The sequence below is a fragment of the Phlebotomus papatasi genome, chromosome 3 (assembly GCF_024763615.1).
Source record: "Phlebotomus papatasi isolate M1 chromosome 3, Ppap_2.1, whole genome shotgun sequence".
Taxonomy (NCBI): Eukaryota; Metazoa; Arthropoda; class Insecta; order Diptera; family Psychodidae; genus Phlebotomus; species Phlebotomus papatasi.
This window is the reverse complement of record NC_077224.1, coordinates 53013131-53033892: the sequence shown is the minus strand read 5'-3', so window position 1 is coordinate 53033892 and position 20762 is coordinate 53013131. Positions and strand designations below refer to the sequence as shown.

The window sequence follows — 20762 nt, the reverse complement described above, 5'->3', positions numbered from 1 at the left end:
GATAAGGCCCTACGATTTGAAGATGCTCTTCAAATTCCTTCGAAGTCATCCGGAGAAAATCATTGTCTCCAAAAAAATCTCCACTTGCGATGTTGTCATAAAGATTTTCAACGAAACCATGTAAAGGTCGCGTTAAAAGCCAATCTCTCGCCCACACCCTCCTTCTTTTCGCTTGGCGGGTCCTTTTGCACGGCACAAAAGCAGTGTACAGGAGGATAACTTCCTCTTCGTCACTAAAATCACACATTTTCACTCAAACGACTGAAATGCTTCAAAAACAAAAACACTCATCTGACAACCCGTGTGCCATCGTGACATTGAGCAATTCTAGCAATGTGTCCTGACTAAATCAGCGATTTCGAGTGGTTCTAGTAGTTTTAATGAGCAACTTTTCAATGTGAAATTTTCTAGTGTGATAACACCGTAAATAAATAAATAAAATAAATTAGTTACAATCCGAATTATTACCGGTTCCTAACCGATTGGAACCGGTTCATTTTTACCGAAAATTACAAGACATTTCCAAAGACCCCAAACATGATAGCTTTCGGATGAGAAGTACGCACTCTAGAGCCTTTTAAACCTTTAACGTTGAAAACCGTAATTAGAAATGATTCAACTGTATTTTCGTATAACCATGCCCCTCATTCTCTCTCCCTTTCCTCATCAATTTTTTTTTTTAAGAACTTTACTTTAAGGAATGAACTTTAAGGAAGAATATGGCAAAGCTTTCCAGCTTTGCGGAGTGCTCAAACTCACGAGAAAGAGCTCTCCGTGTATTATCTATTCGGATTCATTTTGAGTTCATGCCCTTTAACTACCGATTATATTGATTCGCAAATTAAAAACAACAATTCCTAAATGAAAAAAATGCTTAAGAAAAGCACATTTTCGAATATTTTAATATCAATAACAACCATACGGACGACTAAAGAAGTAAACCCGAGCAAGGTATATGATTTACGGGTACATTACCGGTAAAGCCCGATGCAACCAGATTGGAATTTTCAAGATATTTCAAAAAATTCTAAATTTAAGCAAATTGTTTCAAAAATAAACCCTCCAAAGTGGTTAAACTTTGACTTTCGAAAACTCGATATGGAAATGTTTTTCGAGCACAGGTGTCTAAGGACGAAATATTCACCTTGACTACCCCAAAACTTATTCGAAAATGTAAAAGAATTCTGAAAACTGTTTTCGAAATAAATTAAAAAAGAACATGGTTTTGGTGGGGAAGGAGGAGCTGAGGGAGAAAACTGTCCTAGATAATGTTGACTTATTGGGGTGGTCGTCGAAGATCCAGAGTCGATATCTCTTACTATTTGATCTCTAGCATTGTCACAAGTTGAAAAAAAGTGGATTATATATCTGCTTCCTGTTTCACGGCCAGTAAAATGCATACTGATTTCGAAAACTTAATTTTGAGCGAGAGCATTATTGTCAATACTCTACCTTCGAGAATTTTATTCCGAATGAATTAAAAATTTAGAAAATATTCTTGACATGTTGTACTCTTTTACATAAAATTTTTTTTGTCTGAAAATTGCAAGATCTACGATCGAAGACCTATTTACGCTTTACGAACCCGTATCAGAACCTTAGCACCCTATTTTGTAAAATTTTGGATACGAAATTTGTACACTTATTAAATTTTTTTAATAAATTTTAATAAATATTCTGACGAAATTACCAATAAGTGTTCCTAGTCGAACAGGTCCAACTTCAATTCTACGTAGTCCCTTAAGTTAGTTACAACATTTTTCACCAAATTAAATAGATAAATTCTTTCAAGTTGATTCTCGTGGCTTTGTGTGCTCATACACTTAAAATATCTTTCTAGCTTATGTTTAAACCCCATAAAAAGGTACTAAAACTGATTCGTAAGTAAGACTAAAATTTTAGTTTAGAGTCATACGTAAAATCTTGAAATTACAATTCTTAAAATATTGTATTTTACCTCTCAAATATTCTAGGGAACTTATGTCGAAGGCATATAAATGGTACACAGAAGAACACCTTCAAGACCCTACCCATTATAAATTTTTGGGCTGAAAAAAAAAAAGTTAAATTGTGCTAGAAATGGGCAATTTTGAATAGGTTCTGTAATTTATAAAATTGAATGGATAATTTCGTAGAATCCCTCACATAGCCCTTACTTATCTCAGCAAATCCTCGAGAATGCTATCCACACACTCGGACGAATGTGATTTATCGGAAAGGCCACTGACCGTGATCTTGATTAGTGTAACAGGCTCCCATTGATTGATTGCCAGCCTCTCAGCGGACGGTAAATGATGATGAGGCGTTCTTTTCACCACCAACAACAACACAGGCGACGACGACGACAAATCTCTCTAGATTATGCCTCACAATGCACACCATTTGAGAGCTCTAGCTGAGAAAATGCCCCACAAACTGTATTACCACGTCTTTGCCGTGGGTAAGCCATAGGGGAGGGTTGGAAAAACATCTGAGAACCTTCGTCTTGTGCAAAAAAAAAATCAGAAGAAAAAAATCAGGATGAATACTTTCACTTTAATATTATGGAAAATGGAAAGAAAAAGAGAAGTTGTGGAAGTTAGTAATACATAATGCACAGATGGATGTTTCAGGTGAATAAATAAGTTACTTGGTGGAAGAAGTGAGGAAATTCCTCATCATCTCATTGACCAGTGTTGGTTTATCTTGCTGTGCAAAATGTGTGGCTCGAGGTACAAGTTTGTACGTGAGATTAGGATAAACCTTTTCCATTGCGGGTCCAGTAGATAGGGATATGAATGCCTCCTTCTCGCCCAACAAATACAGACCAGGAGCATATTTCTCTGGCTTCTTCTTAATACGCGACACCTGACCAAATGCATTGGCACGATAGTAATTCAGAGGATAGGTCAGCGCTTTGGGTTTAGCAAAGGTGTATTTGAAGGCCTCAATGTCCTCATCTGTTGTACTTTCAGTCTTCATAGCTTTGAAAATGCTTAAGTCATTGGTGCGCAGCGCCATCTCGGGTATAAGTGGTGCCTTGAAGAAGAACACGTACCATCCCTTACGGAACTGATCCCACTCCCGTTGCGCTATCCAACCGTAAACCTCCATGGCAGGTGCCCCAATCATCACATACTTCTCCACAGTTTCCATATGACGTAGGATATACCGCCAACCGATTACAGCGCCCCAATCGTGACAGACAAGAGTAACACGTTCACGTCCTAAACCCTTTACTAAGGCCCTCAAGTCATCAACCATGTTATCCATTTTGTAAGAAGCTAAGCCTTTAGGTTTATCAGAATCACCATAGCCACGCATATCGACTGCAATGCACCTGAAATTCAAAAGGAAAATGTTATCATCAATTAGGTAATACAATTCTTGGAAAGTTTTATCATTACAAAAAAAAAATAATCCAATTAATTACCCAGTCGATTTATCAATTTTTCAAGAAAAATTGACACAACACGTCTAAGAATTACGCATTCCTATTGTTCCCATGTGCATAACATTTACGAGATGAAACGTAATCTATTATAAAATTCCCCAAGAAACTTGATAATGATAATCAAAGTTCGTAGTAAAGTGCCAACACGCGCTCTCAGACACGTTCAGTTTCTTATCATGAAAGTTGTTTTGATTGCTGTAAGGAGTATACAAATTGAAAATCTTAGCATGAGTAATTTATTTTGATTTGCAATCTCTCATTATTTTGATCTTGGAAATTGTTTGTAATTTGCACAACAACACAGCAAAAGAAACAAGAGGCAAAAATTATACAACTCATGCTAACTATCAAAAAAAAAAGAACGATGGGCATTGTTTAAAAAAAAGAAATTTGTCTCTGTTATATGACTGGTAATGACAGTGAATGAAAAATCTTATGACTCTGTTAATGAGTTTGTGTAAAAGTAAAAGCGAAAACAAGGTTAAAGTATTTAGCTGAATATATCATGGAGTCAAAAGAAGTGATCACCATTTCCATAAATTTAAATGCATTAATACATTTTTGTAAATTCGTTTTTTTTTTATTGCACCCCGGTGAAGTTCAGTAAAAAAAGATGCCACAGCGCTGTATCATCAAAGCTGTGAAATTTTTTAATATTTGACTTTTTTCAGGTATTCTACCCTGCACGTTGTTTGCTATTTAATTAAAAATTTATGTGCAATTCGACAAAAATCATTTAAATGGGAATTTTTTGTATCAGGTCACATTCGTGAATTATTAATAATCCAACAGTAATATGCATATGTGTACAATACACGATTGCAAAAAATAAAAAAAAAACATTATAAAGCAGCAGTTTTTAGGCCATTCAGAATCAAAGAAAAAATCACAGTACAATGCCAATTTTTTATTTGATTTCCGCAAGTAAATAATTTGAAATAATACTGTTACGTAAAGGAAATTAAATTTTTAAAAACCTAAACGAATTTCAAAAGCCTTGGAAAAAGCTCTATCAAAGGTTTTGGAAAGTCAAGCGACTTTTCAATTTAAGCCATTCTACTAAAAAACACTCTTAATTTAATATTAATAATATATTCGATAAATGCAACATGTTACATTTTTGTGCAAAATGTCTTCAATTAAAATCTGAACGTGTTTTTTGGACTCAAATTAAGCATGGTAGTATTATTCATTACATTACCAATTTTCGACCTGATTCTTTCACCGGATTTTAGTTATCGATTTGCTATAATTATACCCAAAACTTAGATTAAAGAATAAATAGAGAAGTGTGGAATAGTTCCAAGACAGAGTACAGAATACTTAGAACCTTTTTTGGCTTTTTGCAACGCCTTTGAAAGGAATTGGCTAAAAACTATAGAGTTAGTAAAATTGTAACTAGGCATCACGGTCAAAATCCTGAAAGCCAAAGTGTCGTATTGGCCAGAATTCCTAAAATCAAAGTTATCAATGGACCCAAATCCCGAACACCAAAATTCCGAAAACTAAATTCCCGAAAGATAAAATCCTGAAAAGTCAAAATCCCGAATTGTTAAAAGTGTCGCAGCTATTCCCAGGATTGCACTCACGTTTGTTGGAGGCAAAGAGAAATTTTCTGATTTATGAAAAACTTTTCTACGCTTTATCGTCTGTATAATTTCTTCCTTTTTTAGGGTTTCGATCAATCGGGGCTTTGGCTGCGGGATTTTAGCTTTCAAGATTTTGGTGTTCGGGTTTTTGATGGCTTTTCGTAATTTTGGTTAACGAATTTTAAATTTTAGAGATTTTGAATATTCCAGATCTTGGCGTTCGGAATTTTGGCTTTCGCAATTTTGGCTTACTCAGGATTTTGTCTTTCGGAATTTTAAATTTCTGCATTTTGACTTTCCGGATTTTGGCGTTCGGAGTTTTAGCTTCCGGAATTTTAGTTTTTCGGAATTTTGATTTCAGCATTTTGGATTTTCGGTATTGTTTCTTTTTGAGATTTGTACTCATTCGAGATTTCGACGTAATTCAGTTAAATATTGAATAAATAGTTATTTTATTTTAAGTTTTCATTGCACAAGGAGAGTACTTTCAGGTAGGCTCGAGATGCAGTTTGTTGTTTTGGTAAATTCTAATTATACAACTCAAAATATTCAATAAATTTTGTCGATTTGTCCCGAAAAAATTAAAGTATTAAAAAAATTTCATTCCTAAAGGAAAATTCAAGAATTAGTAAGAAAGACAAAGTGAAATATTTTTTTGTCTGCATAGAAATCGTTAATATCAATAAATAATTAAATATGATAATATAATAAAATAAACATTTAAGATCGTAATTTCTTAAAAGTTTGTGTAATTTCTTAAAAGAATTATTAAAAGATATCAAGAATTTTTGTACTTAACAATAGTATTTTAAATTTTAGACTAAAAGATAACGAATTCTAATGAGGGAATGAAAATATAATATTACATTATAATCTTTGAAAATGCAGAAGAGTTTCAACACAATTAATAATTTCTAGTTGTGGAAGATTATCGAAGATCGGAAGTCGAGGTCTCTTACGGTTTGATCTCTAGTCTGATAACAAAATTGTGAGTAAATGGAAAAGTCAAATTCGGGAAAGAAAAATTAATTACAAGTAGTTTTCCGAATAATTATTATCGAATGAACCAGTTCCAGTTGGATTGGATATTTCAAAACCTTTCCCAAAAATTCAAAATTAGTCAAATCTGATAACAAAATAAGCCATTCAGAGTAGGGGAAAGCGCGCTAACTTCGGACGATTGAAGCTTCGAACTACTCTTTATTTTCAACATGTTTTTAATGCCTTTATTCCATTGTAAAATATGAATTCAATAACTAGTCCAGTACCCCAAATTTTCTGAAAAGGGCCAAGTGTCAAATTCATTAAGAACATAGAAAAAAAATGAGTTGTCCAAAGCTTGAGTGTCTGAAGGTAGCGCACTTTGCTCTAGTCAAATTTGGGCCTTTGAAAAACTCAAAGTTTTGGATTTTCAGATAATAGGCCCGTATGGACGAAATATTAACCTGACAATCTACGAAATATATCTAAAATAAAATAAATCATTGCAACCGGTTTTTAAATAAATCAAAAATAAAATTACCGAAGACCGGAAGTCGATCTCATACGGTATGACTTCTAGCCCCGTAACAAGTTGAAAAAAATTAAATATATTATACTATACGACACCCTCATTGAGTTCATACAGAAAAGAAAACAATATAAGAATCACCGTTTTTGTAATGGATTTTCACACGATTGTGTGTAGTTTAAGTTTAACTAACAAAAAAGTGAATAAAACCAAAGAATAAAAATGTCAGCCTAATAAGTCTATTAAACATGACTATTTTCAGATTCAAAGAGAGGTTTTACCAGTAATCCTTTGAAAATTCCACAATTTGATGGCGCCATGAATACCAAAATTCGGGAAAACCATGCACAAAGAGCATCAGCGGTTTATTTTGATCGCCTTTCTCCACATAATGTAGTTTAATGCCCTGAAAGTGAGATTGTACGAGAGAGCATTAAAAAAAAGACTTATTTCGCTCAATCATTCTATCTTATCAGTTCAAAGTAATACTTTGAGATAAGACTTACATTCACAGTGATATACTTGTGATTCCCGTACTGAGGATTTTGGAGAATTGCCGGTGGAGTTGGACGATCTTTGACCTCAAGTGTTCGCGTGCTACCCTTGAGAAGAATGCTCAAGATGATTAAAACAATGTACTTGGCATTATAGTACAAACAGAGGACGTATGACAGAATTAAACGAATAATAAATGCCACATTCATCTTGCTTTTTTGGGAAATTGCAATGATTTTTTCCCAAATTTCCCTCAACACACGCAAAAATACACGACTTTATCTCTACAACTTGCAATATTGATTGTAACACCTCACAAGAAACCACTCAAAGCAACATTCACGCTACGACTGAAACTGAAAGTGAGATTTCACCAATTTGAACGTTTGGCCGGATGATAAGTTTTTACATGTGGAATACACTGGCCGTGTAACTGAAAACACTGGATACCGATACACAGACTGGCTTTTGGATGCCTCTACAAAAGACACGATATCATATTATGCATGCAATTTCTCGGCTTTTGGCTCCAATGGGCAACCCAGAAACGAGTCTTCTTGGTCAGAAGAAAGTAAGAGCGAAATAATTGGGACTTTAGTACCCAGCTAAGTGCTCATGCATTATGTAATCAGGCTTTTTTCCACAACATATTCAATCGTTATCGTAAAAAGTGTCTGAAATTATTGCCAAAATGGAATAATTTTCTTTTCTTCTTTTATTTTCATTTTGGGAGATTCACAAAATGATAAAAGGTCAAATGTTTTTGTTGCAATGCTATTGCAAAACGGCAGCGTAATTAAGTCATAATATTGCGTAAACTGTTTTTCTCTAGGAAATAACATTATGATTTTCTTCTTTATCATCGACTCAGCATATTTTTCTGTTGTATATTATTGCGATAAATATATAATATTTAAATAAAAATAGATATGAATTTCGTAAATTGATCTCAAACATATTAATAAGGTTGTATCAGGATATTGTCAATGGAATTCTTAATAATAACTTTTTCCGAATGTCAGAAGTTCAATTTGTAATTTTAAATAGAATAATATATGTAATATTAGAAATTTTTTTTAATTAATTGAGCATTAAAACATTAATATGTGGAATTTTAATTAGTTTAATAAGTGGAAAAATTGTTTTATGCAAGTAATGCTCTCGTAATGTTGGTCTGATATACTTTAAACGTCGAAGACAATTTTATTTTGCAAACCACTACATGTGATTATACAATAAGTAAACAAGTAAACACTCGTTAGTAAAATTGTTTATTTTGTCTGAGACTAATATAAAAGCAATCAAAAATTATTTATACTAGTGCTTCATAACTTCTTAATTTATTCTTTACTAAGTATATTTCATTATTTAATAGTTTTGATGCACTGATTTATAACTTAAGAGCTAATATAATATTTGCACTGATAATTTTAACAAAATTACTACCCAATTTCATCCACCGCATTTATAATTATTATTTTTTTTAATTTACTTTGATTTTAAGAAAAAATACATTTTGCACATCTTATTTTTTATCATTGCTAAAATTTACAAAATTAATGCTTTTAAAATTCTAAATTGAGTTACTGATCAAGCTTTAGTTTTTGCTGACCAAATTTAATTTTGCGCGCCCCATTTGTACACGTAGGGGAAAGTACTCTCCCTCCGGATGTTCATGCCTTCGAATCCTTTGAATAATTTGAATTTTCTCTTATTTATCCTAAAAGACTTACATATTTCTATTAAATATTAGTTTAGCTTATTATAAATTATTGATAATTATGTGTAAGTCTTTTAGGAAAAATAAAAGAAATTCACATTAACCGATGGAATGAACGGTAGAAGGAAAAGCACTGTCCCCTAATGCCTATTAACCCTCTAAGGATAATGAGACCACCGGTGTTCCAAAAAGTAATTTTTTTTAAACGGCCTTTCAAGTTAAGTTTTGCTCTAAATTCTAAAAATCTAGAAAAAAATCTCTGACCCCTTATTTTTGACTCTTTCGCCATTAATGGTGTCTACACACTAGAAGCAATTTTTGTCAAAAATTGCCTTTTCAAAAAATTCTGACGTTTCTGCCTATAAGGACAGGGGAAATTTTCTTTAAAAGGGCATTTTTTAAAAAAAAATTGCTTCTAGTGTGTAGAGGCCTTAAAAGGTTTAAACTTTAATCCATTAAAAGCTCCCTAATAAAACTTGAATATTTCTTATGGATATGTATTTTTATGGGATATTTGGGATATTTGAATAGATAATTTCGAATAATAAAATTTTTTTGGTGTATACTTCCGCCCTCAGCAATGGTCTTTCCAAAGTAGCAGTTTTTGAAGTAAAGAAAAATTTCCTAAAAGTTTTTATATGAGTCATCCAATGATTCAGTTCAAATATAAAACCGAAAAATTGTTTTAAGAAATTGAAATCCTAATTGCGTTTAATAAATTTCCAAAATCTGTTTCAATGCTGGTAAGTTCAGAATTGCAGTCGGGCAAAGAAATATGCAATTGATGTTTTCTTTCTCAGCAACAAAACATCACATGCATTTTTTTTCTGACTGCAATTCCGACCCCAATCCATCGCATTAACCCACAATCGTAAATCCATCATAATGCTGGTTAAGAATTTGGAAATATGTAGACGTACGGATGTTGCAAGTTTGGCAATATTTTTGATCAAAATGATTACTTAAAATGAAAACGGGTTATACATTTTTTTTATTGTACTGCTGGAACTCAAAGAGAGAGAGCTGATATTTAATCCGCTTTTTTCCAAGTTGTCTCCATCCTGGAGCTTTATCGGTAACGGATATCAACTTCTGGTATTCGCTGACCCCAAATAAAAAAATATGATCTCCAGGCGCGTTTTTCTTTTTCTCCTCACTCCCTTTAACCCCTCCAAAACCATGTTTTTTTGGTTTTCTAGATTGTTTTTGGTGGTAGTCCAGATTAACATTACGTTCAAACATACCTATGACCTGAAAATTCTCCATTTTGAATTATTGAAGATCAAAGGGCAATCACTTTGTAGGGCTAATTTATCAACCAACTTTTTAAAAAATTGTTTTTTTTTACTTGACCTTAAATTTGTTCCCGAGCTAGAGACCAAACGGTAAGAGATATCGACTTTCGGTCTTCGCTGACCTTCCATAGTGAGCAGTATCTCGGACCGTTTGTTTCCCTTTTCCGAAACAAGGCTTTGAGGTTTTTCTCAAAATTGGCCTAAGTTTTTTTTTAATGTTTTTTGGATATAGTTTAGAGGTGGTCCGGATGAACATTTCGTCCAAACATATCTATGGCCGGGAAATACACTATTTTGAATTATTGAAGGTGAAAGGTCAATCACTTTGGAGGGCTCATTTTACAACAGATTTGGTTAAATTTGGATTTTTTGGAAAGGTACTGCAATGTCGAACCCGACTGCATGGGTCTTCATCGGTAATGAATTAGTCAAGTGTTAGTAATTGATTTATTTTCTCGGATATCGCTTTTTAATTGTTGGAAAGTATTCCTAGACACACTTCCTACTTAAGCCGAGAGACGACTTAGTGGAAAATTATGAAAATGTGGTTTAATCATTATTTTGAATATAATTACGCTAAGCCGTCTCTCGGCCAATCTTCAGGTCTGTCAAGGCGCATAGTAAATTTTCTAGTTCCAAACTGTTTTCTGATTTTTAAATCAATGTAACCGTTAATGATCCGGTATACACATAAAAAACATGCAAAAGTATAATTCATGGATACGTTTATCTCGTGAGTTCCAGCATTCCATTTTGTTGATCATTTTGTATAATTTGCCAGCAAATTTGATATTTTTATTTGAAAAATTTACTAAATGTAACTGGAATAAGAAAATTGCGGAAATTAATAGTAAAGAAATAAATCAGAAAAGCTAGAACGGGTGGAGAGGTAGTAGGATATAGCTCTAAATTGGAAGTTTGACGTGTCTCTAAAACCGGAAGGTTTTATGTAAACATTGATAAGTTTCAATTTTGGATTGCCAATTGCATAAGACGTTTCTGAGAAATACTTTTGAAAAGTTTGAATATATTCGGTACACAAGAACTTACTTAAAGATATGAATAGATAATCTTATATTATCAAAAATCTCATTTAAAATTTGCGTGTATACAATGGATATATAGCCTAGAAACCACAAATTTTTGAACAGGGAAGTACTTTCTTAGATATATAATTAAAGATATGTATCACAGATGAACAAAGCTCATTCTATAATATTATTCTGGTTGGGTAAAAAACATAATTATTAATATCACGTATTTTTAATTTGCTTTTAGATAAAAATAAATTTTATGAAAAGGTTAGTTTTATTAAAATAGGAAAGTTAAAATAAAATTTATGTTATACGCAACACACATAATTGCATTCTTATGCTAAACAATGTTCAATGGAATTGTCTTGTGATTCAATTTTGCTACTTCAGTAAAATTCTCAGGAGTGTTAGGATCTGTCCATATGTGATTCTATTGCGAAAAAGAGGTGAGAAGCACATTTGAAAATTGAAAATGGTGAAAATCTAATATAGTTAAATTTGGTATAATAAGCTTTGAAAACTTTCCTCTCATTTCCATTGGTGAGGAGCAAATTTATGTACATGCGATATACATAAAATGTACCCATTGCCGTCCGAAAACTAACTCACCACCTTTCCTCCTTCTGCACAACCTTCTGCACAGGTTGAGGTAGCTGGGAACTGTATTCCAACCGACATTTTGCATTTATACCTTGGACCATTCGAGGCTGATTCAATTTTGATAAGACTTATGAAAATGAGATGGCTCAAGTACAATAAAATTCGCTCCTAGGAATCTCCTCTCGCTCATGCCTTCTTCTAAGGGACATCCGTGAGGTGTGTAAGGATGGAAACTTTGGAAAACCATAACAATATATTCTGAGCTTTTCCTTCCCTATTTATTTTTTTTTTCGCTATACTTCGGGAAAATAAATAAATAAACACAGTTGGAATATGGAAGAATAAACCATTGTTGGTAAATACAAAATTGCATTTTATTCCGGTCACGTTCACACTGACTCCCTATGCCTTTCTCAGCTATCATCAGCTTCAAGATGGATTCACTATCCAGCATACATCGTAATATATGAATTATAAGTTTACTACTGAGTAAATATTCCATGCACCATAGGACAATGCCCAAAGTTCAAAAATAATTGTGTCACACGATAGAGAGATATTTAAAATTTTTTCCTATATGGCTGCAGCTGTATAGTCGATAGTCGAACCTTTTGGTATGTCATCCGGTATAAATACCTAGAGGATATGCCATTCAGTAATAATGAAAATGTTTAAAATTTCTCTTTCCCAGCTCAGCAATGACAATAACACATTTCGATCTTGCTATCAAAGTGATCAGAAAGGCTGAAGAGAAGAATTCCATTCTACAATTGATTGCCTGATAGTTCATGTCAAAGGCTAAGATGATTTCACAGAGTCATGACACGAAACAATTCTCTAAATCATCAGAGGAAAATCACCATTCAAAATACCCTGAGGAATACGATTCACTAGTGTTAATGACTTTTGCAATGACATCCCTTTTACTTCCAAACTCAAAATTCAGCCCATTATTACATGTTCTGACTAAGGCTTGCATGTCAAAGGGAGTTTCAGAGACCGATTGTAAAGTTATAAGGTATTAAGGAACATAAGAGATTTCAAATCTACTCTTCTTAACCCTTTAACGACGAGACAGTTTTTGTGGACTGAAAATCAGCAATAAAAATAAAACTGATAAACAAATTCAGTAAAAAAATCTTACATCTGGCCTTAGAAAATCCAACTTGAGTCTGATTCGGTGCATTTTTTTTTAACTCTATGAGCGATAGGGACAAAAATAGCCTAAAAATTTAAATAATTTTTCTGACATTACTAATGAATGATAATTTTCACTCTAATGAAAAATATTATGTTTGAGTATTGTAGTTTCTTTTTCCCAAAACGGTTTTGCTTAAAGAAAATTGGAAGTAGGGGAAGTGCTTATAATTTTGGACAGTCTGCTTATAAGCATCGAAGTTCCAAGTTTGAAGTGCGGTATTTTCTATACTAATTGACATTTCTTGTTACTCTCTTTTCAGAAGGGTTGTTTAGAAACTTAGCAAGCTATTTATCGACTTATTTTTATTAAAATTAGTTTTAATACGTTTAAAAATGAATTGATATGTAGAGGTGACTTTGGCTCTTATTTTGGACAACTTGTTTATTAATTTGTCCAACTTGGCTGTAAATTTGGACAGCTAATCCGCCTCAATAGGATGCCCATTGTTCTTCATTTCATGAACCAATCTTACCAAGTCCTCTTCCTGTTCATGTAAGGGAAACGTACAATGTCACAGAAGCCCGGAAACTTTCCATATCATTCATTAAAGTGAGTTGACTTCGATACTCCAAGTACGTGCGGATTCGCTCATTCCCTGACCTTTCCGGGAGCCTTTCAGGACATTTCTCGCTACATCTCTTTCGTAGAGATGATGCTCCTTTGTTTCTCCAGGCATTTGTCCAACCTAGTCATCACAAAAGCTAAAACTTCACGAAATTTCATGAGAAAAACACCTGTCCAAAATAAGAATCATCACCTCACTGGTGAATGTCTTAAAAAATTTCCCATTTTTCACACGAAAAATATAATTCACAAGGCAAATCTCACTTCAGGTCAAATGTACAAATCATCAGTAACGTGAATCAACACAATATTCAATGAATATTCAATAATATCACTCAAAAACAGCGAACAAACTTTGTTAGTACTTCACCAAAACTAAATAAGACTGAAGTAAGCCACGAAGTTCTGTCATATTTCTCGTAAGCAATTGCTCACACTGAATTTTCAACAAAGCAATTTCAACTCAAATCATATTCAAAATTTAACGTATTTAGTGTCAAAATCTTCCAAAAAGAACAAATATTTAGATAGAATTCATTTTTCATCAAATATTGGAATAAAAATCCATCATTTTAATCAATTTATTTTTAGTGTCCAATTTTACCCTCAAAGTGTCCAAATTTAGAAACTGTCCAAAATTATGAGCACTTACCCTATAAAAAATAATTAAAAATAATTTTCATTATCAGAATTTAAAAATTCATAATTTTTTAGCTTAAAAATTTACTATATAACAAATAGCTGGAGACTTGCAAGAAATATCCCAGATTCCTTCAACTTTCTACTTTGCAATTACGGACAAACTTAAGGAAAAAACAACTTTAGGTAGTCAGGAAAAATTATTTTCTTTATGGGACACCGGTGTTCCAATCGTCCTTAAAGGGTTAAGCTGCATTCTGTGGATATAAAATTACATTGCATTTTTTATATTCTTTTTTCACACATTTTTATAATGTTCAAAAGTTCCAAATTCTTGCGAAAAATTGGTTGTCAAATAAATCGTGCAGTGGATATTTATGTTTTATTTCGTGAAAATCTGTAAAACTAAAAGCGATATTTTAAATCTGTCTTCGTGTTCAGAATTATGGACAATTTGTGAAATAAATATAATACAACTAGTTTAAAAAAAAGCATAAAAGCTTCAGATGGCGGTAAGCTCCTCACAATCGTTTTTTAGTATTTATTGTTGTAATTTAAGCATATTTTTATTTAAAAAAGCTGTGAAATATTAGCATAAAAATATAAATTCAAGAGAGTCATTTAGCTGGGAAAAAAAGAAAAAAGAGAAGTATTTTAAGAAGAGATATTTTAATTAAAATAAGATTGTAAAATAGTTTTAAAGAGCAAAATGGGTGGCAATGCATTGCGAAATGCTCGAACTCGTGACTTAGATGTTATATCTCGAAAGTATTTCGCGTCATTTGCCATTTACCGTTTCTCAACCGATTGGAACCGATTCATGAATCATTTAAAAGATCCTCCAAAATTGTTTTAAAAGTAGAGTTGATTTTCGGATAAAAATTAGTTTCGGCTATGAACCGGTTCATTTCCGGTTTAAAACCGATTGGAACCAGTTCAGTTTTACAGGACATTCTAAGACCTTTCTAACTAGTTCAAGCATAACCTCATTCGCTTGGTAAATACGCTATCTAGTCTAGGGTATTACAAGGAGGGTGGTTATTTTTACCATGAAGACTTAAATCAGAAAATTTTATATACTTTTTTCAGCATATCGTTAGTTAAATCAGCATTTACTTTTAACAACTTTTCAGGAGACGAAATTTCCAGTTCTGTTTTATTTTTCTTAATAATGAGCTCCGAATACGATACTTTTGAGTCAAAATAATAAAAGTGGCAATAATAAACTGTAAGTTAACTCGAGAAAAACTTTATAAAATAATTTAAAAGCTGAGATATTGAGATATATGTTAGAAGAAACACAATAAGATTTTATCGTAACTTCCATCGTTTATAAAGCCGTAACTTCTAATGTATATAGAGATCTTGGAAATTACGCCAAATTTCAAAAATGCATTATATAAAATTTCAATGACTCTAGTGAAAAAAAGCGCCTTTATTTGACGAAATTAATCAATTAAACTCTTATAACCCTGTTCCTAAAAGCTTTTATTTAATAAATTTTATTGAATAAATTTTGCGAGCCGCGTCGCTTGTTTTGTTTTGAATTAATGACAAATGAGCAAGGATTTTTTCACACTTTTTTCTCACAAATAGTTAATAGAAATGATTTGATGTGGCATTATTCGCACTGTCTTTGGATAATTGGAAAAGTTTGTGAACGTTTTATTGAGAATTCTTAATTAAGAGCACTTACGATAATTTCTGTTGAAAAAAAATTTAATGGGCATATAAAAGTTTCTGTTTCTCAAATGCGTTTAATAAACAAAATTACGCCGATTCTAAATATGTATATATCTTAAAATCGCAAAAGTATTGCTGATTTAACTGACGATATTAAAACGTTAAAAAAAAACAACTTGATTGTCGGAAAATTTCCTTAAGAACTTTAAGTAATATTTATTTGTTTTCAAGCTTTTATTGCTATTTTGCACATTCAGTTTACAAAATTTTATTCGGTTTACAATTTATGAGAAGTATGTCCCTGCAGACGCTTCAATCATTTTCACCGGACTGTTATCAATTATCAATTATACCACAGACCCTTCCTTTAGAAATAGATTACTTTACGATGAACAAGATTACTCAGAGTATATTCAATTGAAGTCATAAAACTTAATTTTACCTGTTAAAAAAAATGAGTTAAACTCGCACTTAACCCTTTGAGGACGAGAAGGTCAAAAATCGAGGGACAGAAAAAATCATTTTCCTAACTTTTTAGAGCAAAATACAGCGTTAGAAGACTGTAGGAAAAATTTCATTTTTGGGTCACGGGTGACCCATTCGTCCTTAAAGGGTTAAACTTAAAAAGAGATGGTAAAGTGTCCAGCTTTGCGAAATGCTCGAACTTACGAGAAAGAGCTATCAGTGTATTAATTTTTCTCATCTTTGTGGGTACTACATACCGCTTTACTACAAATTAAATTGATTGATAAATTTAAAAAAATCCCCAGAAAAACTATACAAGCAAGCATGTTGCAAGTTATTTTTTTTATATGGAGTTATTTGAAGCCAATTCCTAAATTTATCTCGGACTCAGCTCACAGTGCTCCGAGGAAAAAAATTATTTAAACAAAAATTTGGTAAATTTATTTCTCCATACGGAAAGGTATTTTATAATACGGAAAAAATTCTCACTTTTTTGTAATTTAGTGTAACGGTCGCGAGTGCAAAAAGAATCCCATATAAATTTAAATCGAAGTATGAGAAAGTGGCTTCAAATTTCAGGCAACTTGCCAGGGGCGTGTATACAAGCCATTGTGAGGAGACGGCGACCTCGAGGCAAACCTAGGACAAGGTGGCTGAATCAAATTCAGAATTTTGCCTCGGAACGCCTTGGGATCGAACCCCAACATCTTCTACCTGAAGTGGCGGAGGATCGAATGATCGAAAAGCATGGGCTGCTAATTTGGATGTCATGGGCCCACAACCCCAATAGGGATAAACGGTTGAAAATTATGATAAATTTAAAATGTCATTCCAAAATGTTTAAGAAATTTCTAATGAAAAGTAGGTTTTAGAATATTTTAGAACGAGTAACAAGCTCTCGAACAAATAAAAAAAATAAATCCGAGAAAGATAAATCCTTTACGGGTAGGGGGAGGTAGGGCTACTTTGAGCTGTGGAGCTACATTGTTATACGATTTTCTCGTATATTTCTAATGGAAACTGGATTTTAACATGAGGTAATTTGGATAGACAAAATAATTGTGGATCTAAATAAAATTATTGTAAGGACCAGCTTTATTTCCAAATAGACAAAAAGTCGCATAACAATGTAGCCGCACTGCTCAAAGTAGCCCCACCTCCCCCTATTACACTGATTCACGACCGATTAAGTCCTATGTAGTCGGGTTAGATATTTCAAGATCTTTAAAAAAAACAAATTTAAGCAAATCGATTGAAAAATAGACCCTCCAAAGTGGTTAAACTTTGACCTTCGAAAATTCGATATCGAAATGATTTTCGAACAGGTGCTCAAGGACGAAATATGCACACTATCGTATGATCCGTTTTCCAAATAAACCAGAAAAACATGGTTTTGGGGGGGAAGGATGGGCGTGGGGAAAAGACAAAAGACTGTCCTAGATAATGTTGACTTATGGGGGGGGTCGTCAAACACCGGAAGTTGATATCTCTTATTGTTAGGCCTCTAACCGTGTTACAAGTTGAGAAAAGGTCAATTATGTCAATTATATAACTGCTATCTCTTTGAATTCGAGCAGTAAGATAGAGTGACGTTTTGAGTTTTCTGTGTAATAATTTGTATTGAAAGGGAACATTTTAGTAGACACCAAAGGCGGTATATACCCTGTGACCAGGAAATTTTCTACGTTACATTTAACTCAAGAAATAAACGCTATAACAACCCAATTGATGTACTACATATTAACTTTGAAAGTTTTTCCATTAAAAAGTTGATACATCCACATTCACTGTTAGCCTACATTCTTTCTCACGAAATCTTTACTGAATTGTCTATAAATCGAATTTATCGTGCATCTCATGCTACATCCTCCCCAGTATCAACTTTAGAATACACTTTGTTGGTATTTTTGTGCATTCTAAGAAAACTCCAAGAAGAAGTAAAGAGTTTAAAATGTTGAGACCTTTTAAGCAAGAAGGGAGAGAGAGAGGAAAAGAATGAAAATATATTGATTAAATCTGACACTGAAATGGAAAATACTTCAAAGTTTGAGAGTGAAAAGTTGAAGTTATGCGAATATTTTTGTCTATACAATTGAATTATTTCATCCCGAAAATTCTGTATACCAGAAGCCAAGTTACTTAATTCTAGGGTGCTGCCTAATTGTTCGAATATTGAAAATTCTCAGAGGGACAATTTTCCATTTGACAGATACCCTGAGGCTCTTTGGCGGAAAAATTTTCTCCTTTCGAATTTTCATCTGCTGCTTTTGGAATCCACAAAGAAGTCCCTTCCTTTTGTTGCTGCAAAATCCCCAAAGTTGACTGTTTACTGACAAATGCTTAGCGTGCGTGAAAGTCGTCAATTTCTTCAAATGGATTTGGGAATATTATCCTCATGGCATGTACAATTCCTCCTCAGTGAAATAGTGAGGAAAAGTGCCATGAAAACACCTGCAGAAGGTGAGAGATGGATGGATGTAAGAGCTTTCTTTCTGCCTCCTCACATACCAAGAAGGCTCAATTGATCGTTTCATTTGGCACAACTTGATGGGTGAGCAGGTGTATCAAATAAAACTTCAAAGTTCCACGTTTTTTTTATCTACACATCAATTCCAGAGATGAGAGCCCGTGGTATTGCAAGCGGCGGTTTTAGTCTAAAAACTGTCCAAAATTTATCATTATTTTTTTTATTAAAATAAGCTCTTTCAAACTACCTGAATACGCTCTCAATTTTTAGATGAGAATTCTTGAAGATTGGTTTAAAAAGCCAAAGACTAGCCATTCCGATTGTGTAATTATATTTTCGAATTTCGAAATGTCGTGAATTGATATCCTTCACTTTGCTGCGAGAAAAATCAAATTAACATAGATTATATTCCTGTTCCATAATTCATTGATCAACTCCATTAATACGTTCCTACGTGTTTTTTTTTCAAAATTTTCCCATTCGTAAGCGTCCGAACCGATTCGTAAATCGTCTTCGGGATTATCTATTGGGCGCTCATAACTCCATCTATCTGCAATATAGTACCTTCTGAAGTTATCGGTTATAACACCCCTTAGAGTCACCACCACAACTGAACAGTGACTGATAACCGTTGGCTTAGAAAAGTCTTCGTCAGGACGGGCTTTCTCCTTCCAACTCTTCCAGGATTAAGAGTCCTACTACAAAAGTATATCATCCTAAATAAAAATTTTACTCGGATTTGTGCAAAACATTGATATCCAGAAAACCTTAACCGGATTTCGAATTTTTAACCCTTGAAAAGAAGTTTGAAAAAGCAGTAAATTTTAGGAATCTTGAACAGTCTATTTTGGAGTAGAACATGGTTTCTCTCTACTACTGAAGTTCTTAATCCTGAAGCTCTATCAAACTCCATTTCAGACTTTCATAAGTCTTCATTTGGCTCACAATAAGAGACTGATAATTGATCCTGTTGCCCTTGCTAAAGTGTTAACCAAAAGAGCCAAACCACAGATTTCATAAAAAATTGAAAAACCCTCAAATAATGCATAGTATTATAATGATACTTATTATGCTACTATTGCTAATAAAGTCTTCAATCATTGTTAATAAATAAATTAATTTAGGTAAGGGAAGAGCACCCCGGATCGGAATGTTAAGAGACATCCTCGATATTTAGTTGCAAATCTAGGGGAATGTTTACATGGTTCGCACAGAGTGAACCTTCAAACAACGCGAATTTTCTCTTTGTTTGCAAAGAGCTAGTTCGTCATTTCTTAGCCATAAGATAGATAATTTTATTAAGTTCATGAGACGAGATGAGAAGTGGTAAGCCAGCTCTTTGCAAACAAAGAGAAAATTCGCATCGTTTGAAGGTTCACTCTGTGCGAACCATGCCTACATTCCCCTAAGCCACAAAATATTACTTGGTATTTTTGTGTATAATCAAGATACTAGTGATCGATTTAACTAGTTATATCTGTGCATTGGAGTTTTAAATTTTTACAAATCAATAAAAAGTAGATGTAATTGCGACTATGTACTCTGTACCTCGGATCGTCACGAATTTAGTCATGAATCTCACGGAAAATTGATTTTATAAATTAAATCTGGGCTAATGCACTGCATTCTTATGAGAGTTAAATGGTAAAAAGTTGCTAATAATTTTTAAAAGTTCATTTGAATTTGTTTAAAAATATGGTAATAAGTTGACGATCCGAGGAACACTGCTGATCGCTGGTGCTCTTCCCTTAGCAAAATTATAAAAGTCAGTAAAAATTCAAACTGACCAATTATTGTGTACGTTAAAATACGCTATAAAACGGGTTCCGGTTAAAATTCCGAAAGCCAAAATCCTGAAAGCCAAAATCTCGAAAACTAAAATCCCGAACGACAAAATTCCGAAAGCCAAAATCCCGAATGGGCCGAGATCCCGTATTCTTAAAAATGTCATAGCTACTCACACGATTGAACCTGAGATTACTGGAGGCAAAGGGAAATTTTCTGTGGCTTGGGAAATTGTTCTACACATTGTACTCCATATAATTTCATCCTTTTCAGGATTTTGAA

The 20762-nt window shown here is 33.2% G+C and overlaps 2 protein-coding genes across 9 annotated transcripts in view; one reads left to right on the top strand and one right to left on the bottom strand.

Moving 5' to 3' along the window:
- Window positions 1–20762, top strand: part of LOC129807231 (disintegrin and metalloproteinase domain-containing protein 33) — a 595021-nt gene that overhangs the window by 135413 nt on the left and 438846 nt on the right. The gene's annotated exons all lie outside the window — the stretch shown is intronic.
- On the bottom strand, window positions 2516–7463 carry LOC129807251 (epoxide hydrolase 3-like). Its single transcript, XM_055856398.1, has 3 exons — window positions 7039–7463; window positions 6814–6938; window positions 2516–3319 (listed from the first exon to the last, which is right to left on the bottom strand). The coding sequence occupies exons 1-3, from the start codon at window positions 7234–7236 to the stop codon at window positions 2626–2628; spliced, it is 1017 nt and encodes a 338-aa protein (XP_055712373.1). The 5' UTR covers window positions 7237–7463; the 3' UTR covers window positions 2516–2625.